Here is a 27,045-nt window from a genome sequence, read left to right as displayed (position 1 = left end):
CTGCTATACTTTATGGAAATGTCCACAATTGTGGTATATCTGATGGAATAAATCACATTCTCAGTCTCCTTTGTATTCAGTTGTTCATTAACTTCCAACTATACGATGGCCCTTGACAGACTTCCTATCCCCTAACATCAGGTCTGCCACTGCTACATGGCCCCACTGCTCCTCAGTATTTAGTCCCCACTTGTCTCCCTATTAAGGGGCTCCTGGCCCAGCAGTCCCTCAGCTAAGCTCTGGATCTGCCCCACTGATTCACCCATCTTGGGATTTTATAAACTGTTTTCCAATAAAGGGGCCTTCCTCCACAGTTCTGGCCTTCCCTAACACCGTATCACCATGTGACTTGGTATCCTGCTTCTCTGCACTTTAAATGCCAGTCTGACGCCCACTCTTCCCTGATGACAGCCTATTTACAGTAATTCTAATCATCAACGGCAGTTCCCCAAATTACATCTCCAAGGAACTGAGATAGGTCAGTAATTCTAACCATCAATGGCAGTTCCCCAAATTACATCTCCAAGGAACCGAGACAGGTATCTGTCAGTTTCTCTTTCTTACCCTTGGATACTGGATCTAGTGCTATCCCTTATAATGCTCCCCCCAATCCCTTTGTATGGGCTCATGCTTTCTAAGCATTGTCTCTCACTTTACAGTCCTAGGTATGATCGTATCATCCTGACAGTAGATTCCTTCCTCCAGTCCCCAAACCAAATTACCCATTTGTCGATATTTATTATTCCATGTTATCAAATTTTCCTGATATCTAAGTTCCCATTTTCTACCCCAAATTCAAGCATCTAGTTCTACCAATTATACCACTGTTAGACATATTGCCTTTATTATCTTAACATTGACTTCAATGTCCGGACTGGAGATGGTTCAGCCATTTAGAATGCTTGTTACATCGTATTTGACAGCTCATCCCTAGGAAGACTAATTCTCCCTCGCTCCCTCTCACACTCTCTCTCAGCATTCCTTGGTTGTCTGTAGTTGTCTATGGGTGGGACCCAGTGAGATCTCCCCACTTCATGTTAGTATGTGTATTAGTGTTGTCCTTGTTCAGATCTTGTTTAGGCAGCCATAATGTATTATGGGTAAAGCTTATACATACAAACACTAAATAGACTCAGCAGGTTGTATTTATATATTTGTGTGTATATGTTTAACAATAACGATTTAAGAAAAGGGACATGAATTTGAGAAGAGGGGCATGGGAAGGGTTGGAGGGAGTAAAGGGAATGAGGAAAATATGTAACTATGTTTTAATAAAAAAGCTGAGCAGGCCAGAGAGTAAGTAGCATCCTTCAGTGGCCTCCGTTTCAGTTTCTGCCTCCAGGCTTGAGTCCCTGCCCCGACTTCCCTCAGTAAGGCTTACCTTGAAATATAAGAGGAAATGGAAACTTTTCCTCCCATGAGCCCAAACCAAACCCACCAACTACGTAACAAAAGAATGCTTGCTGCTCTTCCAGAGGAATGGAGTTCGATTCCCTGCATCTATGTTGGTCAGCTCACCATCACCCTTTCACCCCAGCTCTGATACCCTCTTCTGGCCTTCACAAGCACCAACAAACATATGGCATACACAGGGATACAAATAAAATTTTAAAATCTCAAATATCCCCAATATTGGGATGTATTTCAATGTTACGAACCCTAGGTTCAATGCCCAGAACAGCAAACATAACCTATATTGTCCCTCACTTCTGAATGTATTGTTGTCCCACCAAGTCTCCCTGCTGTTGTACTACAGCCTTTACTATTCACCCACCACTGCCTTCAAGTCTACCCAGACCCAAGACTCAATGACTTTCCTTCCCATACTCCAATATGTCTTATTGGCCTGTGTTCCCTACATCTGCTCATTTTCTTTGAACTTTCTGGTTCTATTTAGCTCCAGTATCTGGCTCGTATTCTTTTTGGTTTTTGACTCAAGATGTCTTTGTGTAGCCCTGGCTGTCCTGGAACTCTCTGTAGACCAGGCTGGCCTCAAACTCAGAGATCCGTTTGCCTCTGCCTCCCGAGTGCTGGGTGGCCTGTATTTTCTAATCACTGCTTTCCCATCATCCACATGTTGCCTTAGCATCATCACCTGTCTGGCCTACCTTCCTGTTAGGCAGTTTAGGTTTCCCACAGTGATCATGCATTTGACTGCTTTATTTTGTAGGAGACTGCTTCCCTATGATCTCAAAAATAAACCAATTTTGAGGCTGCATACCAAGTCTTTTCCTAATTAATAAGCAGCCTTTTAGAGTGTGACTGTAAAATCACCTACGAGCTGGAGAAATGGCTCAACAGTTAAGAACACTCAGGATTCTTGCAGAGGACAGGGTTTAGGCTTCCATGACCCACATGGTGACTACAGTTCTGGGGATCAGACACTCTCTTCTGGCCTCTTCAGGCATTCACTCCATGTACATGTAGGCAAAACACTTATACACATAAAATAAATCTTAAAAATAATCAAATGTTTTATTAATCCTTTTGGCCCATGTTTTATGTTGCTAAATTCCTAGGAATATATAGTTCAGTATAGCTTAGTGTGAACACGCTTAGGTTCAATCACTAGTGCCAAAAGTATGTATTTCTAAAATTCTAGACTCTTATTGGCCTGAGATCACATATCTACGTTTGGCCCAAGGGACAAACATCAGCTATCTACCTCGAGCAGATCAAAATTAACCCAGTGTCAATTGTTTGGGGCAAGTGTCCTGTTCTACTCTGAGTTGTCAGTGGTAGACAGATATATGGACACACGAAATCATTTCTGATTATGAAATATTATGCTTGAGGGCAATGTTAGAACTTCGTTATCTAGGATATAGCATGAAAGGCCTCAGATTTTATTTTCCTAACAGGTATCCTATACCCTTATAAGTATCATACTCTGATTTCACTAGGCCCATGGCTGCTGTAAAAAACCCAGTGACTCAAAACACCAGGAACTATTATCATAGCTGTGCAGGTCAGAAATCTACAATGTGTCCACAGGACCACACCACTTCTGAAGCTCACAGATGCTTACTGTGCCCCACCTCTTCCACCTTGTGGCTGCAGTATTCCGAACTGTCTAAGGTAACAAGACAGCTTGCTTGTCTTTCATCTCAAATCTTCTCTTGGCCTCCCTGGCCCTTGCTTTCTCCTTAGAGGTATATTTAGTTAGCATCACTGGACTAGGGCCCACCAAGGTAATTCAAGATGGTCTCTTCATACTCAATGATTATACTTACAAAGACCCTCTTTCTAAATAAGGCAACATTTAAGTCTCAGGAATTACAAGACAAACCTATCTTCTGAGGGATCCCCATTCAACTACAATGTTTCCAATGTGCTACAAATGTGAAAGCTTTCATTTAAGTAAAAAGCCAATGAGCCAGGTGTGGTGGCAAACAGTAATGCCAGCATTTTTTGTAGGTAGAAGACAATCTGAGTACATGAAACCTTGCCTCAAAAAAACAAAACAAAACCCCAAATAACAAAAAGCCATAAAGGAGACTGGCTTTTCTCTAAGTCTTGCTGGACTCCAAGGTTAACCGCTTACCACCACCAGGGCCTTGCTCTTGTGAAGGATTTGTTCTGGAAACAGCAACCTTTATTCTGTACCAAAGCCAAGAATGGTCTTTTTTGCTACTTATTGCAATCAATTAGCAAGTTCCTGGTATAAGTAAAGCTACTGGTAAGTGTGTTGTACTGGCTGGCCCAGTGTGATGCCTGGTTAATAAAGGAATCAGTTGATTTAATCCTTCTCTTAAGTTGTCTTCAGTCAGTCAAAAGGATTGAGATCACAAAGGGCTCACGACCAAAGTACAAGCATCTTTGGCTATGGCATCATTCTTTAAGCATTCCCCTCAAAGAAGCCAGTGCTGAATTAAGAATCTCTTCCCATATATTAAGCTGCAAGGTAGCATGTAAATACCTCAAGAAAGTATTTACTTATAACAAGTATAGAGATTAGGAAGTCCACCGTTAAGGAAAATGCCTTCTTGCTGTCTCTTCCCACAGTGGAGGCGTTATAGGGTGAGATCACACCAGAGAGTGGCCTGAACTCATGTTTTTATTGGAAACCTACTCCCTAAAAACTCCCCCACTCTCACAGGCATTAATCAAAGTATAAATATTCAACTTCAACACTGTATCACTAGGAAATCAGTTTTAACACATGAATTTTGTGGACACTTCAAACCCTAACACTGACCCTTTTAGTAATTTTCCATCCAGTGATGACCTTTTGTCCCTACAAGTCCATTCTGTTCCTTAGCTGCATATCCCCAACTTTTCCTTGTTATATTCAGAATCTAACCTCTCCCTCAATGCAAAGCCCTGCTGCAATGGTTCCTATATCTAACCCAAGAGTCCCCAATACAGTCTGCTTTACCAACATAACAAGTGTCATGAATCAGATATGAGTTTTATTGTTTTGTTTGTTTTTGGTTTGTGAGACAAGTCTCTCTATGTAGCCCTGGCTGTCCTGGAACTCTTTAGATAGGCCAGGCTGAACTCCCAAGAGATCCATCTGCTATGCCTCCCAAGTGCTGGGATCAACAGTGTGCATGACAGCAAGCTAGGAGTCAGTTTTTTTAGTGGCATACATTCAACCATACAGAGGTTTTGCTTATCTCTTAAAACAAAATTATTATTGTATGTGTATGTGTGTATGCACACACAATGTGGGGGATGAGGGGTGCACATACCACAGTGTACCTTTGGAAGTCAGAGTACAATTTTGTGGAGTCAAGCTTTTCTTTCCACCTTTACATGGGTTCTGGGGATCCAACTGGGGTCACCAGGCTTGTACCTTTTACCTGCTGACTCATACTTCACCCCATATCCCTGACCCCCTCTGCCACACCATTTCCCTTTGTTTTTTAATTTTTGTTCTTCCCCCTCCTCCTTTTCTTCTCTCCAGAGTGTGGCATGTTAAACCGCGAGACACCCACACGCTGAGCATACTCTACCACTGAGCTATGTCCTTTCTGCTTTATTAGTCCCTGATGTACCTCATGGCTGCACTTCAACATTCAATAAATGAATATATAGGCCTCACTTACACAGGATTCCACTCCCTCCTGAAATCAAACTAACGCACCCCTAACAGCTGAATGGGTACAAACCCAAAAGAAGAACTAGAGGCGTTACCAGATACAAGGGCAGTTAACCCAAATCTCAGAAGGGGGAAAGCAGATGAACACAAACTCTGCTTTAGAAGTCTGAACCGGAGCATGCAGTTGCCAATCTGCTTTGTGGAATCTGAGAAAGGAGGGGGAAGTAGCCCCAAAAGACTTTAAACATAAGAGTAATCAAAGAAAAGCTGCTTATTTACATGTTCTCTCTTTTCACTACTGAGAAATTACTGTGTTTCCAGTCTTTTGCTTTGTTTTTCTACATTGTCTCTAATGTTCTGGAGTTTTCTACAGTTCTGGACCAGGGAGACCAAACTCTCCCTAAAGTTACTAGTTCCGTGATCTCTGCCAATGTTTTCAAGCTCATCGAAGAAAGTCAAGGTCTCTTTAAGCTTGGCTTTAACAGTTTTTTGCTCCTCTAATTCTGCAAGAAGGGCCTGTTCAGTGCATAATTCGACCTTATACTTCTCCTGTAACTCTTCGATTTCCTTTTTGAGGAGCTGGAACTTCTCTTCACTGAAAGGATGCGTCTCCTGACACTTATCTTCAGGAAGCAGGATGTTTGGGGGAATACACAAAACCGACTGCAAAAGCAGCTGCTCCATTTTGCCAAAAAGGTTATCGAAACGTCCTTTCATGAAGCAAAGAAACTTCTCTGTGCATTTACGAATTTGGACAGGGCTAATCTCAGAGTCTGGGATGCCCTCCAGCTTCTTTAGGATAACCTGTTCAACAGCCTGCATCACTTCAAACAGGTGGTCTTGAAATGCTATGTAGATCCTCAGCAGGCAAGTCTGTGGTGTAAAGCCAAAGAACTGGGCCTCATAGGCCATCGGATCCACGGACATCCTGCTTTACTTTGCTGTCCTCAACTGTGAAAACCTGCAAGTACAAAAACAAAGAAATTTCATTTGGGCAAAATCATCAGGGGAAAGAAAGCAACAAACCTCTCTATTGATAAGCAAGCAAACAAAGGAAGCAAATCGAAAACTAAGGCATTTGTGCTCCTTTGATACCTGATGTTCCTTCCAGCCTTAACTGTCCACAGAAAGACAGAAGCCCTTGCCTCTTGAGTCTCTTTCCTATATTCTCTTTATTGTTCATTTCCCTCAGTTATTATTACTGAAGACCTAGATATAAGCCCAACCTTCTCAATTCTGTTATCTTGGGCAACTTTGAAAGTTTAAACAGATGGTCTCAATACCCTAGAGACCTGCTTTTTGAGCTTCAATGATCCACATGTGCCCCCACATTTTGAGACAATCTCTTACTGTGCAGCCCACAGGTTGGCCTCAAACTCTTTCTTTCATTTGTGACAGGGTCTCATGTAGCCCAAGCTGGCCTCAAACTTGGTATGTAGCTGAGGATGATCTTGAACTTCTGATTCTTCTGTCTCTACTACCAGAATGCTTGGATCATAGGAGTATACCAATAATGTGGTGCTGGGGTTAGAACCCAGGGCCCAGACAAGCATTCTACTAACTGAACTATATCCTAATCAAGTCTAGACTATACTAGTCTGTCCGTCACACTGTACCTTTAGCAGCTCCACCTAACTTCTTTGCTCATTCCTTTTAGTCCCATGTTCTACCATTTTAATTACCTCATTGTCTCCCACCCTAGCCATCAGAGAAAAATCCAAGTAAATGACCAAGCCTTTACCCTGATTTGTTTCAAGGATCTGAGAGGCATTCTTTTCCAGTGTAAGCATCTAGAAACATGTCATCCCATTTCCTTAACCTTGGAACCATGGAACTTAACCATGGCATTTTTGTCCTACTAGTAACCATATGCTTGTTATGGAAATTAAGAGACGTTTTACTCCATTCTCAGGTTAGGGCATTTAATGTAATCTACAAACTGCTACTTCCCCTACCAGATGAATTTTTTTAAAAATTTAAGTGAAAAAAAGTACAGCCAATGGTGTGGACAATCTTATGAGAACACAGGATGTCATCAACCTTGAAAAATTATATATGTAATGGTTTAAAATACAGTGGTGGTAACTGTGTGGCTATATAAACAGAATTTGTTTTTTGTAGTGTCATTCATAGAGTATCTCTGGCTTGTAAGATTTTTACTTCCTGAACACTTCTCACAGATTATGCTCCTACTAAGGTTTGGTTTTATTGAGACAGGGCCTCACTATGTTGCTTAGGCTGGCTTCAAAATTTCAACTTTTCTGCCTTAGCCTGCCAAGGAGCAGAATGCCAAAACTACTCTTACAATTTGTGGTGCTGTTTTTAGACAGGTAGCTCTGGCTGGCCTAGAACTCACTTTTTATGTGTATATGCATGTATCCACCTGTGGATGTACACATACATGAAGATGCCTACAAAAAAAAGAAGGTGCTGGGTTCTCTGGAGCTGGAGTTATAAACAGCTGTGAGTGCTGGCAACTCAACTTGCTGGGAACCCAACTCAGGCCCTCTGCAAAGGCAACAAGAGCTCTTAACTTTGGAGCCACCTCTCCAGCCCCTACAAATAGTCTCATATACACATTTACATTTTAATGGCCTAATCACTTCATGTTACCGCACTCATTACTTGACTGACCCTGACCACAGCAGTTTAGCAGTTCTATTACACACACACACACACACACACACACACACACACACACACACACACATCCCAGGTAAAGTGTCCACGCCACACCTCTAATCCCAGCATTCAGGAGGCAGAGGCAGGTGGATCTCTATGAGTTCGAGGCCAGCCTGGTCTACAGATCAAGTTCCAGGACAGCTAGGGATACACAGAGAAACCCTGCCTCGAAAAACAAAAACAACAAACAAAATGCATCCTTTAAGCATTTCAGCTCTGCATCTATGCTCCCTCTTAGCCATCCCCACAGCCATCCCCACCCAGTTTAGTAAGAAGCTGCTGTTCCAAAAAGGAGAAGGAAAGGGGTGGCACAAATTCAATGATTATGCATGAGAAGTAAATCTTAGAGCTACCCTGTGTTTGTGACAGTGGTGTTAGGAGGACTGATATACAGTGTAAAACAAGACAATCCTTCCCCACCAACCAAATAATCAAGACACCTGTGAGACCTTTGAGCACACATCACGATGATGAGGAGTAGGGCTGCCAGAGGGCCCAAGTTTGGTTTCCAGAATCCATATAAAAGCTCACAACTATCTATAATTCCAGTTATCTGACACCCTCTCCTGACCACCTCGGGCACTGCACACAGTGCAGCATACATATATATGCAGGCACACATGCTGTGGGATGTTCTGTATGGCAAATGTGTTGCTAATTAGTCAATAAATAAAACACTGATTGGCCATTGGCTAGGCAGGAAGTGTAGGCGGGACAAGGAGGAGAATAAAGCTGGGAAGTGGAAGGCTGAGTCAGAGAGACACTGCCAGCCGCCACCATGACAAGCTGCATCATGTGAAGATGCCGGTAAGCCACGAGCCATGTGGCAAGGTATAGATTTATGGAAATGAATTAATTTAAGCTGTAAGAACAGTTAGCAAGAAGCCTGCCACAGCCATACAGTTTGTAACCAATATAAGTCTCTGTGCTTACTTGGTTGGGTCTGAGAGGTTGTGGGACTGGCAGGTGAGAGAGATTTGTCCTGACTGTGGGCCAGGCAGGAAAACTCAACCTACACACACACATAAAAATAAAAATAAATTAATTTTTAAAATGTTTTAAGCTAGTGAAGAACAGGACTGGAGAGATGGCTCAATGGTTAAGAGTACCTGTTCTTGCATAAGACCTAGGTTCAGTTCCCAACACCCACATGGTGGCTCATAACCATCAATAACTCCAATTCCAGGGAATTCAATGCCCTGTTCTAATAACCTCTTTGGGGGACGTGGCACATATATGGTACATATACATAAATGCAAGCAAAACACTCATACACATACATTTCAAAAACTAAAATCATTAAGCAACAATAACAAACAAACAAGATAGTTGGGGATGGAGAAATGACTCAGTGGTTAAGAGCACTAGCTCCTCTTATAGAAGACCCAGGTTCAGCTCCCAGCACCCACATGATGGCTCACACAATCTGTAACTCCAGTTCTAGAGAATTCAATGCCTTCTTCTGGCCGTGTGGAAACCAGGCACAGGCATGATGCATATACATACATGCAGGCAAAATAAATAAATAAATGAATAAACAAACAAAATACACTTTACAAACAAACAAACAAAATAACTTTAAAAAAAAAAGGTAACAAGGAAACAGGTAGAAGTCAAACTATGACACTGAAATGGATTAATGTGAGGCTCTGTCATATTTGGTCCATGACACTATAATATAAAATTCTGCAGGTGCAGCTGAGGCTAGGCTTCACTGGCAAGCCACAATGATAAGATTAATGACAGCCCATATCAGAGCAGAGTATTCTTTCTGGCAATTCACTTTTCTACTTTCAAATCAGCTAAGGATACATTTGCAAGAACTTTCATTCAAATGGTAACAGTAATAGCATCTGACTCCATAGTCTAAGATCAGTGATCACCTGCTTTAACTATTTCTAAATCACTCTATTCATTTGTTCACTGTTTTGATACAAGTTTGCATGCTCCTTTAGTGCCACAGATTGTACAGATCTATAAATCAGAGATACATTTAAGAGATTATGTTGGGAACAAAGTCAGAAACATGCCATATGATATAACCTTAAAGTCAGAATAGCCTGCATTATTGCTGGAATAAACTTTAAATTACTCTTCCTCTTCAATTCTCATTTGGCAGTTCCTTTATCAGACCTCTTCTTACTTTTGTCTTTTGCTTACCACCATTCAGTCACTGGGTCACCTAAGAAGACTTCAGCTCTTTCAGTGCTGTACAATAACTTTTAGAAGATTTAGTCTTACTATTTATGTGTGTATGCTTATGTGTGCATATGCCACATGCACACAGGTGCCCTTGGAGACCAGGGGAGGGTGTCAGTCCGGCTGCAGCCAGAGTTAGAGGCAGTTGGGAGCCACTGAACAAGGGCGCTGCGATGCAAACTCATCCTCTGGAAGTGGCATGGGGACCTTACTGTTGAGCCATGACTATACCCACACAATAACTGCTGTTTGGAAAACTGTATTATAAGGTAACAGTTAATCAAGGATTTACAGGGTTTCTCTGTGTAGCCCTGGCTGTCCTGGAACTCACTCTGTAGACAAGGCTGGCCACCACCTGGCTACATTTTTTTTTAAGTGGAGCAAGTGTATTATGTGGCCATGCCTTCACTCTAACTTGGTAATGAGACGAAACCATTCCTCACTGCTCTAACACTGGGGAAATCATCTGAGTGGGGAATAGACGTAGGTATTTAGTTGTCCCACCATAAGATGAAACATTTTAGCAGCATCTGTCCTTGTTTAAGCCTTCCACTGTTAAGTCTCAGTTTACAAATATTCTTTATGCTCATAACTGATGGGTTAAAGAATTGGTTTTGAATCTGTAGCATTAGTATGGAAAGACAAACATCCTTTGTATTCCAAACAGTCTCAAAACAGTTCTGAATTTTCATATAAATTGCTAGGAGGCTTGGAGCTATTAATTCATCTCCCAAGGAAAGATGTTGGGAGTTGGTAATGGAAGAGGAATCACCTAATAGGTCTGCTAGTAACTAATTTTGTTTTCTTCAATAAAGTTGCCCAAACACGGGAGGGTGGGGGGTGGGGTGGGGTGGGGGAGTGTGATATGGAGATCTTCCAGTGATATCTTCTTAGGGACTTGCCAGATATTTGCATATATAATGTCACTAAATACTGCCAAAACATTCTCAGAACATCCAGACTGGGTTACACTCACTTGGAGTAGACCAGAACTTCTTTTACCTGCCAACCCTCTTAACTTTTGCCAATTTGGTAGTCATAAACTTGTTTTTCCTTCCTACAGTGCTAAGCATTATGTCCAGGGCCTTTTACAAGCTAGGTTTGCATTCTACTGATACATTCCTAGCCCCACACTGTATTTTAAAAATTAAAACCATCTGGCCTCACATATTGTTTGGACACTGAAACTACCTCCACCCTCCACATCTGCTGTTTATACTGGGATGCCTTTTCTAGAAGATTTTAATATTTTCATTATCCAAGTAGGATGGATGTCTGTTACAAATTACCCAAATGATGAGTCAACCTACCGACAACTTGCACCCTATAATTAAGTTTGCATTCTAACTTTGCTTCAAATGTGTGTGTATATATATATGTACACACACTACATATATATAAAAAATACCAATTCTAACCAAGTTCCTAAATCCAAACTTCCAGTTCAGAGAAAAGTTCCAAGTTTGCCTTTTCTCTGTTACACCGCCAATGCTATGGCGAGGTGGTAGCTATAAAGCTGCAGTTTTACCAACAAGACCACTCTCCTTGTGTTTGCCCCCAATCTCCTCTATGTTGTCCACGCTGGCCTACAACTTCAGGACTCAACAAAGCCTCTGGCTTCAGCCTCCAGAATGACTCCAGGAGTCACAGGCAGGCGCCACTACTGCGTTCAGCCTTATATTCCTTCTAAATGCCATTCTCTCTTTACAGTCACACTTTTTCCCCCACACACACAATTTTTTATGCTTCTTTTAACTTACAAGAATACTTCGGCCACGATCTGGATAGCCTTTGCTCCAACACAACCGAATTCTATTTTCTTTCCTTCGAGTAGGCACGCACTGATCACAGATCCTTCAAGAGGCAGTTCCAATACAGATCCCCGAAGAAGCACCTTCGCTTCCCCCCCTCAGTGTTACTAACTCATCTACCATCTCTTCTCTGCCAGACAGAGTTCCTGCGGCTGAAGTTAAAAAACATGGGAGGTCCCCACACCATCTCGACGAGTGGAACGGAGCCCACGACCACCACAGACAAGACCCAGAAACCGCAGAGCCGGAGGCGCTTCCGGCAGCTCCAGCTCCCGTCCCACCCTGCGGCCGCGAAGCATGCCGGGACCTCCAGGTCTCCAGGCCTGAACCGGCCTGGTGGGAGGGATACCCTGCAGAACGCTCGGGCGCCCCTGACACGACACCGCTCCTCCTCAGAGAGCACACAGCCCCTACCGAAGCGATCCCAGGGGTATGTATGGAGTCCGCCACACACCGGCTTCCCGCCACTTCCTTCAAACCACACGGAGCTGAAGGAGGAAGGCGGCAGCACCGGCTCCTCGGAAGCGACTGAAATGCGCCTCTGCGAACAAACGCAAAGGCGGGCTGGATCGCACTCCTGATTGGCTGGCCGCGGGGTCGAAAGGGAGCGCTTGGATTGGTAAAGGGAAGGGGACAAGGAGGGAAAGCTAGCTGTGGCCGGCGGGGATTGGCGGAAGGAACTGGTACTTTCTCTCTTCGTTGGTAGGCGGAGATGTAAGGATGGGCCGACGCGGAGGCGCAACTCGTGATTGGTGGATGCGCAGTCCCCAGGGCGCCAGCGATTGGTGGCTGGCCGAGTGCGCGGCGCTGATTGGACAGCGGTGGTAAGGCTGAAGGCCGGCTTTGAGTCCGCCCCGCCGCCTGGCATACTGGCGGAAGGGGAAGGGGGGCAGGCGCGGTGGGGAAGATGGCGTACCAGAGCCTCCGGCTGGAGTACCTGCAGATCCCGCCGGTCAGCCGCGCCTACACTACCGCCTGCGTCCTCACCACCGCGGCCGTGGTGAGCAGCTGTGGCGCCACGTCCTCTTTTTCAGGCTAGCTATGACTGGGTCTTCAGAAAACGGGTTTGGGCCGCAGAGAAGCCCAGAGGGTTTGGTCCCAGGGGTGGGTGGAGACATCCGGAGCTGACTCTAGGGTTCAGGATCGTCCCAAGGGTGCCAAGCCAGTGACCTGAAAAGGAAGTGCTCCTCCATGCGAGGGCAGGTCAGTTTCCGAGAGATGAAATCGAGACCTGTAGCGAGTCAGACCTGCGGGAGCCGCCCACCCAAAAATGTGTCTCAGAGCTCTAGTTATGGCCAGGTGACTAGTGTGGGAGCAAGGTCCGCTAGGTTCACAGACTTCCATATTAAGAATAAAAATCTCGAATTGTCTGGAAGCATCTTTCAAAAGACGGCCCGTGGATGTAAGAACTGGTCGCCTGTACCTAGCCCTAAAGGTAGCGGGGCCTCGAATCTCTTATTCGGAGTTGTCTCACCCAGCTGTTTCAGGTGGTGACCACGCGACACACAGATTCGTAAAAGATACTGTTGTCTTGTCTCTAAACCATCCCCTCCTGCCTGCCTTATAGCATCCTCAAATATTGCAACATAAAACTTGCATTGTGTATTGAGGATACAAACGGTTGTACGAATTCTAAAGAATCCCTTACCAGCCGTCGCAAGCAAGACATAGAAATTTACTCCAAGTGACAACAGAAATTATTAGAGCTACTGATCCTTTGTTGTTAATGCTGAAATTTTGTTTCATGATCGATCTGATTTAAGAAGCTTTTTTTCCATTTCAGCAGTTGGAATTGATCACACCTTTTCAGTTATACTTCAACCCTGAACTAATTTTTAAACACTTTCAAGTAAGTGGTCTATGGCTACAATGATTAATATTTCCACTATCGTTTTTTCTTTATTGTTTAGTAAGTAATAAATCCTGTCAGATACAGTCTCAAAAAATAATCCAGTGGAGGAAGCTCTGATTATAAGTCTTACTGAAATGTAAAGAAGGAATTCTGCAGCTTGGTTGGACTCCAGAATCATTTAAGAGCTGCTAGGTATTTGTGAGCTCTTCATCATATACGAAATTAGAATTGCCAAGGGTGGATCTCGGTACAAGCAGATTAAGCAGGAAGATGGCAAGTTCTAGGTTAGCTTGGACTACCTAGGAAGACTCTGTCTTAAGAAAATTGCTACAGGTGGGAATTTATAATTCATCTTCTATTTTTAGTATGTTTTTGGTGTATTGAGTTCCTGTATTTGACTACAACTAGTTAAAAATTAATGTGGCCATCATCCCAGCAGTCAGGAAGCTGAGGCCAGCTTGAACTACACATCAAGGAATTGTCTTAAAACACAAGCAATAGTAACAACAACCAATGTTAATAGTAATAATTATGATGGTGATGATGATAATGATGTGATTTGAGAATAGACTAACCAGCTAGCTGCCCAGGAAGTCTCACAGGATAGCCCTTATTTTGTCCATTCACCACCCAGACACAACCTGGGTTAATTGTTGTTAATCCTCATGGTCCAGCTCATAAACCAGTTCTGGTAGAGCTTTAACAATGATCTGTCTTCCAGAAGTCAGATCATACTAACACAAGTCTAAAAGACCATTCTCTAAAACAGTATGTTGGTCATTAGAGTAAAGCTTGAAAAAGTCTTTTTCCAGTGATTAAAATGCTAAAGAGCAGTGTGTTTTCATGCCAGGATGGTCATTCACACTCTAGGTGAAGGCTAGATCTCATTGGCTGTAATTCTGCTTTATTCGTGCTGTTCCCTGCCCTAAATGGATTATACTCCCTTTGTACCCATTGAACTCTAGTTTGCCTTTCAAGATGCAGCTTTTGTGTGCCTTCAGATATATTACCTTTCACAATAGAGCATCTCTCACCCTTACTTGGGGTTTTCTGTTGGGTTGGTTGGCTGGTTTGGTTTGGTTTTTCTATATAGGGTTTCTCTGTGTAGTCCTGGCTGTCCTGGATCTTGTTCCCTAGACCAGGCTGGCCTTGAACTCCCAGGGATCTGTCTGCCTCTGCCTCTGAGTGCTGGGATTAAAGGCGTGCGCCACCACTGCCCAGCTTTACTTGGGGGCTTTTATGTGTGGTGTCCTCACTGGGTTGGGGATTCTATGAGCTCCTATGTTCAGGTAACACACAGAACTGGATTGTTTCCGTGTAAACAGAGTGCTGGTCACTGTTCTCACTGCTGTGATGGGAATACTGACAAAGCACCTTAAGATGGAAGGGCTTGTTTGGCTCTCAGTTTGTTGGTAAAGTCCGTTGTGGTTGGGAAGTCACTGCATCCGGAACTTAAGGCTGTGGGTCCCCTGGTACCCTTAGTGAGGAAACAGTTCACTTCTTCCTGCTCAGTTGTTCTAGGATCCCAGCCCATTGTATGGCGCCCCCAGCTAGTGTTTTCCTTCCCACCTCAAGTGACAGAGTCTAGAAACGCCCTCAGAGAGGGATGCCCAAGCGTTTGTCTTATAGGTGACTGTCAACATTAGTTGTCACAAATAGTTACCAGTGGTGGAGGGTTTAATGGTGTATGAGCAGTCGGTCCCCTGGCAATCTGGTCTTTGCTAGGTTGTTTTCCTGTGGCCTTTCCTGGGATTGCTTCCTACTGACTTGTGGGGCATGACTGCCTAGGGTTAAGTTCTTTGGTTTGTTTTTTGTTTATTTTCTGAGATAGTTTGTTTTGTGGCTGTGACTGTGGCATGGTCCTCATGGTGTCCTCTTGCCTCAGCCTCCTAGGATCACAAGGTGTACATCACCGTACTTTTTTTTTTTTAAGCAACAAGAAAACCACAGGATCTCTTATGAAGCCTGGGCAACTTTTGAATTTAACAGCAATTCTGTGAACTTCCTGCCTGGACTCCTTAGTACTAGGATTATAGACATGAGCAACCATCCCTAGCCAAGGTTAAATTCTTGTATTAAGTTTGGAATTAGGAGTTCTAGATTTGCTATCAAGAGTCTCCACCCAGCTGCCATGCCCTTTAGCAAGCCCTAAGTCTTAAGATTTCTTATATGTGAAATGAGGATGGTCACATCAGCTTGCCCGTCTCACAAGATTACTAAGATCTCACATGATAGTAAATTATGTAAAGCTTTGTGAGTAGTTGTAGATTGAGTAGGTGAGACTGCTCTTGTATGTCTCCTTGACTCTGGGAGCATCAATTCTTGTAGGAAGTCGACTTCAAACCAGAACCTGACTGTCTTAGAATTTTTCCATTAGGATGTTGTGGCTAATTTAGAAACTTTTTTCAGCAGCTTTATTTACTGGATCCCTTAAGTTTTTAGTACCTGTAAACTCCTTCTTATGGTGACTACACATATAAAAGCACTCTGTTCTGCAAACTAACCTAGCTATTTATTCAGAAGGCTAATTTGCTTAGCCACATGGTGTGGGCTTTTTGTGTTGTTTTATGAAAGACAATTATGATTTTGAATTTTTGTCCTATCTGTATAAATTTCACAGTCCAATTAGTATCTTTTAGTCTCTTAACTAGAAGCATCACACACACACACACACACACACACACACACACATACACACACACACACAAAACAAAACAAACCCAGAATCAGATGGATGTCACATTTGAATGGGCCCCACCTAGGACTTTGGATCCTTAGAGTCATAGAATGTCGTTTTTCTCTTACTATAGAAATGTTTCCTGGTTATGTATTTTACTTAATGTATCTTTCTCTCCCCCACCCCCACCCCCACCCCCCACAGATATGGAGGCTAATCACCAATTTCTTATTTTTTGGTCCAGTTGGATTCAATTTTTTGTTTAACATGATTTTTCTGTATCCTTTTAAGTGGAGTCAACATCAAGACTTTAGGTTAACTTGGTATATATTGTAAGTTGAAACTATTACTCTTGTTTATTTTTTTTTTAATAACATTGTAGTTATGACTTCGGGGTCTGTAGTTTGTAATCAAATCATAATGTTTTGAAATTCTTTGTAACTCCTTGTTTACACAGGAAGTTCCAACTATTAAAACATTTATGTCCTTCAGCTGTGATTTATTGTAGACACATTTGTAAAATAATGTCAGCATCAGCTGGCACAGTAGTAAATCACCCTGAAACATTGCTAACTCAGCAGAATTTTCCCCAGGGTTTGGAATGAGTTTATGAGCGTGGGGACCATGATTGCAAGGCTGAAAAAATAGTGAGTGCCAAAACGTCTGCTGGGCTCGACATATTTAGGTTTGTTGAAAGACAGGAAGAGCCCTGGTAATCGAAGAGTCAGATGGGAATTGGGTGTGCTGAGCACCCAGCACTCCAGCTCATCTGCAGGAGACAGAGGGCCTGTAATCCTAGAACGGTTTTTTTTTTTGTGTTTCCTGTATAGGCTATATTCTGATAAGTTTCTAATAAAAAGGCTTTTCATTACAGTTTTTATGAACTAGAATATAGAAATGCTTGGCCTACCTGGCCTAGAAAAGTAGTTATCACACAAGGCTTCTTTGCAGGGATTTCTTCCAAATTAGCAAACCAAGGATGGTGCAAATTTCCGTGTAGATGAACATGGGAAAGACAGTACTACAAATTGGAAGAGATGTAATGGTGATTGGAAGCATGTTCATGCAGTATTTGAATTAGCTACCCAACCAGGAACAGGTTTTGTATAATATGGTGCGAGTTTTGTTGTTGCCTAAAATGCTTGATGGAAAAAAAAGAAACCAGATTACTACTTAAACATTCTTAGAGAAATGCAGCTTTCCTGTGTAGTATGAAGCCTAAGTATGTTTCAGTGGTTTATTACATTTTATTTTCTTCTTATGTGTGTGCTTAATATTTTCTTAACCTGAAACTTAAGATATCGTTACTGTCGAATGCTAGAAGAAGGCTCTTTCCGAGGTCGGACAGCAGACTTTGTGTTTATGTTCCTTTTTGGTGGATTTTTAATGACTGTATCCTTCAACAAATAAAATACAGGAAAATATTAAAGAACAGACTGTCTACTCCTCAATTTGTCTCCCATGATTCACAAGCTACTCTGAACAAACAGATAAAGTAGTTCCCCAAACTGTAGCCTTGGGGCACTCCCATTTATTTCACAGCCCACTTTGACAGCTTCCAAGCCTAGAGGCTGGACAGGGCCGGGCAAGAACTTTTAACCCGGGTGGGTTTTCAGTTATATCCCTACTGGTAGGTGACTTCGCTTTCACTTAGTTGGTAAGACATGTATTAGGTCACTGTCAAACCGATGCAGTGGTTTTTAGAAAGAAAAGAACTTCGTTGTGTGTAACAGACTTAGATCCGTGCTGTGTGCCAAGGCTTCATTCCAGCTTGCATGCTTCGGCACCTGTGAAGGCGTCAGTGGAGAGTGCTCTTCATGGCATTTACTTACAAAGGAATTAACTTGTTCCAAAAAGGCAAAAGCACAAGTTTAGTCTGTAGTAGCTGTGAGCCGGACAATTTAGCCCAAGCCGGTTTTGCCTTGGGTAATTAATTTTCTTCTTACACTTTGAAAATGTCACTACTTAGCTTTTTTTAATTCAGATTTTAGCAAAAGGATAGTCTTTAGTTCTCTTACTTAGCCTTCCCTGGCATGCTTTCATGTTGATATTTTCCTTAATTCCATTTGCTAGCTTTTTGGTTTGTTTGTGAGCTTAGTTTTTTTAGGCCAGGCCTTTACAATAATGCTGGTCTACGTGTGGAGCCGAAGGAACCCGTACGTCCGCATGAACTTCTTTGGTCTTCTAAACTTCCAGGCCCCCTTTCTGCCCTGGGTGCTCATGGGGTTTTCCTTGTTGTTGGGGAACTCAATTATTGTGGACCTTTTGGGTAAGCATCTTATCACTACTTTTTGTCTTATTTTACCTGAAAATGTATTTTGTCACTGTCTTTCATGTTTATTCTGTTCAGTCTTCGTATATAGCTATTGCAAGATTATTTAATAATTATATCTGAAAGATAATATTAGCTCATTGACTTTCAATAATTACACTTACCCTAAATAAAGTGTATGCTGGTAGGAGACTTAAAATTGAAACTTTAATCTTCCTTTTTATCCTTTATTTCTGATTGATTATAGGTATTGCAGTTGGGCACATATATTTTTTCTTGGAAGATATATTTCCCAATCAGCCTGGTGGAATAAGAATTCTGAAAACACCATCTCTTTTGTGAGTATTTAATACCGTGTTTCACTGTCCATGCACACAAACTGTGATCATGGTGTATTCTGGGCTCCCTTAGCTCCTGATTCATGTGGTTCATACCAGTGTTTGAAGATTGAGCAACATGGCTGCAATGAAGAACTTTTGGATTGGCCAGGCGCAGGTTAGGCCAGGGTTGTAATTACTGGGCTCTTGACATCATGGGGGTGACTTTGCATTTATTATCCTGAGTGACCACTAGAACTTGTGTGCCAGAGAAGAGCCTGCCTGCTGTATGAAAGCTGCTGTCCAGGTTGAGAGAAGTAAACATTGGAAGGAGCCACACAGTTCAGAGGACGTTTCTGATGGCTTTGTGACCAGCAAAGCAGGTGGTGGAGATACACAGGGAGATAGAATGGAAAAGGCTTTGGACCTGAAGCCAGACTAGCTGTGCCACCACCAAGCAGTGTGGCTTGAAGCACTTGTCTTCATTTGTATTCTGCAGTTTCTTGAGCTAGAGTTTTGATTTATAAGACCTGTTTCTGCTCTAGAATTTTGTATCCTTGGAAACTATTACATTAAGGGGTGGAGAGGGGGGCTTGCTGGGAGGTGGTGGGTTACACAAAGAAACTCTGTCTCAAAAAACAGACAAACAAGGCTCTACTGAGACGACCAAATGCTTTGATATAAATTCTCTGTTGTAGAATGGTTAAGCAAAAAAGAATGAAGATGGCTCAGTGGTTAGCAGCACTGGCCGCTCTTTTAGAAGACCCAGATTCAATTCCAGCACCCACAGGGCAGCTAACAACCGTCTATAACTTCAGTTCCATGGGATCCAGCGCCATCCTCTGGCCTCTTCAGGCACTGAAAGTACATGCTACACAGACATACATGCAGGCAAAATACCCACAGGCGTAAAATGAAAATAAGGGGCTAGAGGGATGGCTCAGAGCACTGGTTGCTTTTCCAGAGGTCTTGAGTTCAGTTCCCAGCACCCACATGGTGGCTCACAACCATCTGTAATTATGATCCCATGGATCTGATGCCCTCCTTTGGTGTACAGGTGTACATGCAGACAAAATACCCATATACATGAAATACACAAATAAATAAACCTTAAAAAAAGAACTAAAATGAAAAATCAAAGAAGAGTGAACTAGCAAGGTATGCTAGTATATGCCTGTCATCCTATCCACTCCAAAGGCTGAGGCAGAAGAATTCAAAGTTTGATGTCAACCTAGGTAACATACCAAGAATCCATCTCAAGAGGAAATTTTTTGTAATTAACGAAAAACAAGTAAGTGTCTTAATTAGGGTTTCTATTGCTGTGAAGAGACACCATGACCACGGCAACTTTTATAAAGGAAAACATATAATCGGGGATGGCTAACAGTTTCAGAGGTTTAGTCCATTATCATCATGGCAGGACATGGTGGCATGTAGACAGACATGGTGCTGGAGAAGGAGCTGAGAATCCTACATCTCTGCTCACAGGCAGCAGGAAGTGGTCTTTCTCACTGGATGTAGCTTGAGCATAGGAAACCCCAAAGCCCACCCCCACAGTGACATACTTCCCCCAACAAGGACACACCTCCTAATAGTGCCATGCCTTATGGGCCAAGCATTCAAACACATGAGTCTATGGGGGCCATTCCTATTCAAACCACCACAGGAAGTAAAATCTTCTGTAATTCTGCTTATACATAGCAGTTTCCTTTGACAACAGCTAGTCTTGCATCTTTCATACCTTTTTGATAATTTCCTACATGATTCTTGTATTATATCATTTCCACTTCTCCCTCTCTCCCCTTCAACTCCTTTTGTGCATCCTTACTCCCTATCCAGTTCATGACCCCTTCTTTAATTATTACTATACAGACATAAACAAAATCTATTTACCTATTTAGTCCATCTAGTGTTGTTTGTATGTGGATGTGTTTAGGGCTGAACACTTGGAACTGGGTAACTATCTGTACATGCTTTTTTTTTAAAAAAAAATAGCTATATAATTTTAATATATTTCAAAGATTTATTTTATAAATATGTTTACAAGGCTGTATGCCTGCATTTTATGTGCACTGTATGTATGGCTGTGTGTGCCTGCAGAGGCCAGGGACAGTGTGTCCCCTGGAACTGGAGTTACAGGTGATTGTAAGCTCCCCGATGTGGTTGCTGGGAACCAAACCTTGGTCCTCTACAAGAGCAATAAGTTCTCTTAACTGCTAAGCCATCTCTCCAGCCCCTATCTGTATACTTCTTAAAATGTCTTTTCAGCCAGACTTGGTGGTGTACACCTTTAATCCCAGCACTCTGGAGGCAGAGGCAGGCAGATCTCTGAGTTCAAGGGCAGCCTGGTCTACAGAGTGAGTTCCAGGACAGGCTCCAAAACTACACAGAGAAACTCTTGCCCAGCTAAAATGTCATTTTTTTTTTTTAGCCTAATATGTAAGAATTACTTTTCCTAGCTAGGTGTGGTGGCACATACTTTTGATCCAAGCACTTGGTAGGCAGAGGCCGATGGATCTCCATGAGTTCAAGGCCAGCCTGGTCTATAGAGCTAGTTCCAGGACAGCTAGGCCTACACATAGAGAAACCCTGTCTGCAGGTGTTGGGTGAGGGGAGTGATTACTTTTCCATTATATGCCCTACAGAATTTTAGTGGCTACATGATATTCTGTGGTTCATATTTAACATACTGTGTTACTTCCTTATTAATGGACACTGATATTAGTTATTGCTTTTCCTTCTGTAATTGGAGTGATGAATGTCCTTGTAACTAAGTCAACACACCCCAACATGAAATTCACCATCTTAACCGTTTTACCATGGACAGTGCAGTGGTGTTACGTGCATTTGTGTCGTGCTGCTGTGGCCACTGTCCTTAGAATGTTTTGATCTTGTAACCCTGAAAGTCTGCCCATTGAGTAATTCCTGTTCCCATCGCCCAGCAACCATCGTTCTTTTTGTGCCTGATTATTTGACTGTTCCAGGTACCTCATCAGCATGTATCATTTCTGTAGTAAAAATTAGTAAAGGAGGTAAGTTAATGTAAATGTTAAATAATTGTGGAGCCCTTACGGTATAATACCTCTTTAGTTGGCAGGCAGAGATGACGCTTCTCTGTTTGTGGAAGCCCTGTGGGAATGAACTGCTTTCTAGTACTTCCAATCTAAGATGGCTCTGGCATTGAATAGTCTTGTGTGTTTTAGGAGGACTATTTTTGATACACCAGATGAGGATCCCAATTACAACCCACTACCTGAAGAGCGGCCAGGAGGCTTCGCCTGGGGTGAGGGCCAGCGCCTTGGAGGGTAAAGCAGCTGTGCCAATTTATGAAACCCATCTGAGAAGGACTCAGTGAAATGCCCATTGGGATTCTTTTATCCCTTGTTGCGAAAGTGTGGACACTTTTGACAGCTTGACAGATTTTAACTCCAGAAGCACTTTACGGAATGGTACACTGACTAACACAGAAGACATTTCCAGCAGTTTGCCAGGGGTTCCTCACTATGCTGGTACTAAAAGTATAACAACCTCTTGGAGCCAAAAAACTGGAGAAACAGATACCCTGCCGCCTCTAACAAGTACATGGGTACTTGAGCTCTGGCATAAGGCAGGGCGTCTCCTCCTCCGCCTCTTTGATAGACAAGGCCGTGGTGTAAATGGAAGTTTCAGAGAGGACAAAATAAAACTGAATTCCATCTCTCTCACACTGTATTTAAGCTTTCGTGTGATCTTTTAAATCATGGTAATGTGTTCTAGCTCTCCTGCGTAGGTCTGAACACAGCAGTTTCTGTGTCTGCCTCGTGTCTCCACGGCTTTCGACTGGATTTCATTTCAAGATTGGAAATACACAGCTGTTATGTACATCTGACTAGTTCAGAGTCATAGCCTCGGTAGGAGGAAGATTGGTTTCTGCCATTCAGATAGTTCTCCGTCTGAAAACTACAAAGCTTCAAGTTACTAGACCACAGGAGGAGAGAGAAGGGAGGGTGATTTCTTGTAGCAGAGGAATCCGTAGGAGAGTCAGCTGTAAACAGAAAGCAACTGTAACATCTCTTAGCTGGAATTTCTCCACTAAGAACTACCCAGGTTAGTAATGGCCACCCTTTGTCAAAGCACAGGAATATGAATGGGCAGCAGTTGGTATGTCTTCCTCTTGTCATTCAAGAAAAGCTCAAAACCTTTCCAAAGGCAAGTGCCTCGTTCACCTTCACAGTCAGGTGGAAATTAGGGTATTTGGAAACAGCCACGCTGACGGTTCAGTGAATGCTGGTCAAAGATAGTACATCTCGTTTTACATTCATGCTGCTTCATCAGAACCCAGGAAGATGAGCAGATAGTTTTCATAAACATCATATAGGCGCAGGACTCCCCAGACTGGCTCGTCCTACTTTGGCTGAGCTGCTTTTCCAGAATGAGATCTTTTTCAGAGGTTGACAAAGGGTTAACAAGCTGTAGTAACCATTCTAGGTGAAAAGTTGCAGATTGCCCTTGAAGTGGGAAGTATTTTAATGACTAAGTGGAATATGCAGAAGGAATGGAATGAGTACTGGCATGTTCCATGTTGCTAGTAAATAACTGAAGAGGGTTTTAGGGAACGTGTGTTAAAGGGGCTGCTTTTCTCTTGTTTAAAAATCTCTTACGTTTAATGACAATCTTAGGTTGTATGATCCTTATGGGATTCTTAAGTTTAATCATTGTTTTTGTTCAAGAAAGCTTTACTGGTAACTTTTAGGAATTTATTTTTATTATTACTGCTTGCTTTTGAGCCAGAAATGAGTTTCTTTCGGTTTTATTTTTGTCCCTGAGTGAATTTTAGACTTAGCTAATTGATGGAATTTTTGTGGTAAAGTTTTAATTCTAAAATCTCTTCACCAGCTGTTCATTTAAGTAGCAAATACCTGTACATATTAATGACCGGGTAAAACAGGAAATACATTTTGGATGTATAGCCTAAAACAGTCTGGTTTTTAGGATGTCAATTCCTAGTGGCAAAAGTGCCATGCTGTGTTCCACACTGTGCCCTGGGAGTGCCAGTTTCAGGCATTTGGCCTCTTAGGAGTTTGGCCAGTCCCACATTTGTGTCCCTGGTCCTGTGTAGTTTGATAGGATCTCTGTGCTTACCTGGACAAGAGGAAAAGTCCTCATTTCCCCAGCAAACTTCTTGATTTCTGATTCTTCTAAAACACGCTTCCTTTTTGTAATGTGAGTCAACAGAAAAGTGAGATTGGATTGTGGGATTTTGACTGCTTAAGTTTACAGGAGTATAGTTTGAGACAATTCCTGGATTGTACCAGAAATAACTGAAAAGCACACCTAAAGCATAGGGAATTTTGTTTTGTTTTTATAGAAATACAATATATGTTCATTTAAAAATGAATGGACATATCAATTGCATCTCCCTAGGAGATACATTTTATATACTTTGGTGTGTTTTTTTCACTATGAATTTTTACTTGTTTCTTCGACTTCTTTTTCTGTCATTCTTCTGTGTCCTGTCTTTTATATTTCTTTTGTACTTGTGTGAGGCAAAACGTCCACACCCTGGATCTTAAAATGGAACCATAGCACTGTCTCTGGGGTCCTCTGGGAATTAGGAAACATTGGAGCTATTGGCATGTTGTGTAACATGCTTCCTAGAATTGCCATGCCTTCTGCCGCTGTTTTATTTTGTGGCTGTTTTCCTTTGACAGGTGAGTTCTATCTGTGTTAGCCAATATCCTGCCCTTCGCTCCTCTTAGGATGACTAAGCTACTTACTATTTTGAGTTTTCATCAAAGCTCTTGAACCTTGCTTCTATGGTTAAGCCACTGTGCTCAGAAACCTGCAGTCCATTCTTGGCCCTTATCAAATGCATATCTCTGTCTTCCTCTGAACCCTGCTCCCACTTCTACTTAGCAGGGACCTCGATTTAAGTCTCTTCCGTCTTTCAAGACCCTGACACTCAAATCTTAATACTAAGGTCTATTTCATTGTCTTCTTTAAATCCCTGTGAAGCTTCAAATCTGTACTAAAGTTCTTATAGCAAACCATATATTGTCTTGTACTGTTCCTAGCTGCTACATGTATGTTAGTTTTGTTTCCTTCATGAGAATGTAAGCTCCTTAAGGGCAGGGACTATGTCTTAATTTTTGTATCCACCACAGTGCCTAGCACTGTGCTTGGCACATGGGTGCTGAATAAATACTTTGTTCATTGATCAGCAAACTATTATCTTGTATTTTTAATTATGAGAGGATTAATGTGTATGTATGCGAACTTGTACCTAGTTGCTAAGATTTAACATTGCTTCTGGAAACAGGATGGAGCAAAGCTGAACATGATCAAGGGCAATGGTTTGGTGGCCGTGCAAGCTAAGGTGACCATGAGCTTATATAGTCACGGTCAGATCAGGGAGTCAAGTGTGCAGAATTATCCGCCTCAGATTAGAATGCAATGTGTATGATGGATTGTCTTCCAGAGGAAGGATCAGGATAATCTTTTGAATACTTAGTGTAGTAGCTTCTCGATATGAAAGCCACTGAACCACAGGAGACTTGTTTTGGAGCGGCAGCAGATTTCAGACTGCCAATGAAGGACATGTGGGCAACATGGTTTATGTAATAAAGGATTAAAGTTTCCAACTCTGATTATTTTATCATTGAGGCTACTGAATAAGTGGGTTACTAGGAATGAGTTCCTTATAGAAATGTTATGTTTTGCCTTCATTAAAAAAAATTGAGCCAATATTTTAAAAACATGCCAAATTTTTGTTTTGCTTTTCTTGTCTTAAAAAAAAATGGCTTGCATGATAACTGTTGCCTGTGATTAGTGGGTGCTTCTAGAGAAAGGGAGTGGTGTGTGTGTGTGTGTGTGTGTGTGTGTGTGTGTGTGTGTGTTGTAGCTGGTGGGATAGCTCCAGAGGTAATGGCACTTACTACCAAGCCTGAAGACCTGAGTTCAGTTCTCAGGCCCCACATGGCAGAAGGAGAAGCAACTGGCATGAGTTGTCCTCTGATCTCTATTCTCTCAGTCTCCCTCCCTCTCTCCCTCCCTCCCTCCCTTCCTCCCTCCCTCCCTCCCTCCCTTCCTCCCCCAACACACACAATCAATAAATGTATGGATTTAAGAGGTGTTTTACCTACTAAGTGTTTCACTCATTTATATGACCTATTTGGATTCTTTTAATCATTTAGGAATATAAGACCTCCCACATTAGGTTGCTTGGAATGTGCATTAAGAAAAGACTGGCATTTGCCTTCTATTTACTCAAGGTCCATAACTTGATGTAAGTTGTTTTTCTTTATAAGGGATTGCTTGCCTTCCTAAGTCAACACAGCTGGGGGGGGGGGGGGAGCACAAGTCAACTTAATCTTTTTTCTAAGATTTATTTTTGTTATTTTTATATAGTTTAAAATAATATGTACTTGTATGTGTCTTTGTATATATTGTATGCACATAAGTTCAGGTGCCCTTGGAGGTTAGAAGTGTAGGATCTCCTGGAGATAGAGTTACAGGTGATTGTGAGCTACCTGACATGGATGGAACCCAAGGAAACAAACTTGGGTTCTCTGAAAGAGCAATATGTATTCTTAACTTCGAGCCCTGCCTCCAGCCCCAAGTCAATATATTCTGAACATGCATTCTAAACACATGCAACATGGACATTTTTATTAGCACCTAGTTATGCTGTCAGAAGCTAAATAAAAATATCTTGTTTTGGTTCAGTTTTTAGCTACTCAGATACATTTATTAAGGCCACATTGTAAATGGTATTTAGATACGTATACATCAGTGTTCCATGTATCCATCTAACTAACACAGCTTGCTGACACGATTCATTTCGAGTGGACATGGATCGGTTAATGATGGCTGTGGGCAGGTGCAGGACTGAATTTCAAAGCACTCCTGATTTTATAAAGGGTTGTTATTAACCCCATTCCTACTCAAATTTCCTGGTAAACCTGGGTATAGTAGGGTTTAATGGGGACCCAGACATTCTTAATAAGGCTTTGAAGCGTCTCAGCAGGACCAAGGCCAAAGGCCACACCAGATTCCACAACAGACTGGGAAAGGTCCATGTCTGGGGGTTTTAAAAAGCAGGTCCACATACTAAATTTGGTAGATATCATTCACATGAGTTGAGAGTTATAGTTTATTCACTGGCAGCCACATTCACTATAAGAAAAAGCAAACCAGGCTGAAGAACTGGCCT

The 27,045-nt window shown here is 42.3% G+C and overlaps 2 protein-coding genes across 4 annotated transcripts; one reads left to right on the top strand and one right to left on the bottom strand.

Annotated features, from left to right (window-relative positions):
- Positions 1-1,127: 1,127 nt before the first annotated feature.
- On the bottom strand, positions 1,128-12,442 carry Mis12 (MIS12 kinetochore complex component). Of its 2 annotated transcripts, none has more exons than XM_059271102.1 (2): positions 12,151-12,442; positions 1,128-6,005 (listed from the first exon to the last, which is right to left on the bottom strand). In XM_059271102.1, exon 2 carries the CDS (start codon positions 5,969-5,971, stop codon positions 5,351-5,353), a length of 621 nt encoding a protein of 206 aa, XP_059127085.1. In that variant the 5' UTR covers positions 5,972-6,005; positions 12,151-12,442; the 3' UTR covers positions 1,128-5,350. The 2 variants fall into 2 exon arrangements, with proteins under 2 accessions (XP_059127085.1, XP_059127086.1); XM_059271103.1 differs by lacking the exon at positions 12,151-12,442 and adding an exon at positions 11,686-12,035.
- On the top strand, positions 12,029-22,565 carry Derl2 (derlin 2). 2 transcript variants are annotated; one of them, XM_059271101.1, is made up of 8 exons: positions 12,029-12,355; positions 12,443-12,736; positions 13,523-13,585; positions 16,470-16,543; positions 17,564-17,657; positions 18,339-18,534; positions 18,785-18,875; positions 22,058-22,565. In XM_059271101.1, exons 2-8 carry the CDS (start codon positions 12,644-12,646, stop codon positions 22,161-22,163), a joined length of 717 nt encoding a protein of 238 aa, XP_059127084.1. In that variant the 5' UTR covers positions 12,029-12,355; positions 12,443-12,643; the 3' UTR covers positions 22,164-22,565. The 2 variants fall into 2 exon arrangements, with proteins under 2 accessions (XP_059127084.1, XP_059127083.1); XM_059271100.1 differs by having other exon boundaries at positions 12,035-12,355; positions 13,520-13,585.
- Positions 22,566-27,045: the final 4,480 nt, after the last annotated feature.

The sequence above is a fragment of the Peromyscus eremicus genome, chromosome 8a, assembly GCF_949786415.1.
Source record: "Peromyscus eremicus chromosome 8a, PerEre_H2_v1, whole genome shotgun sequence".
NCBI classification, from domain to species: domain Eukaryota; kingdom Metazoa; phylum Chordata; class Mammalia; order Rodentia; family Cricetidae; genus Peromyscus; species Peromyscus eremicus.
The sequence above is the reverse complement of the archived record's forward strand: the minus strand, read 5'-3'. Positions and strand labels throughout refer to the sequence as shown.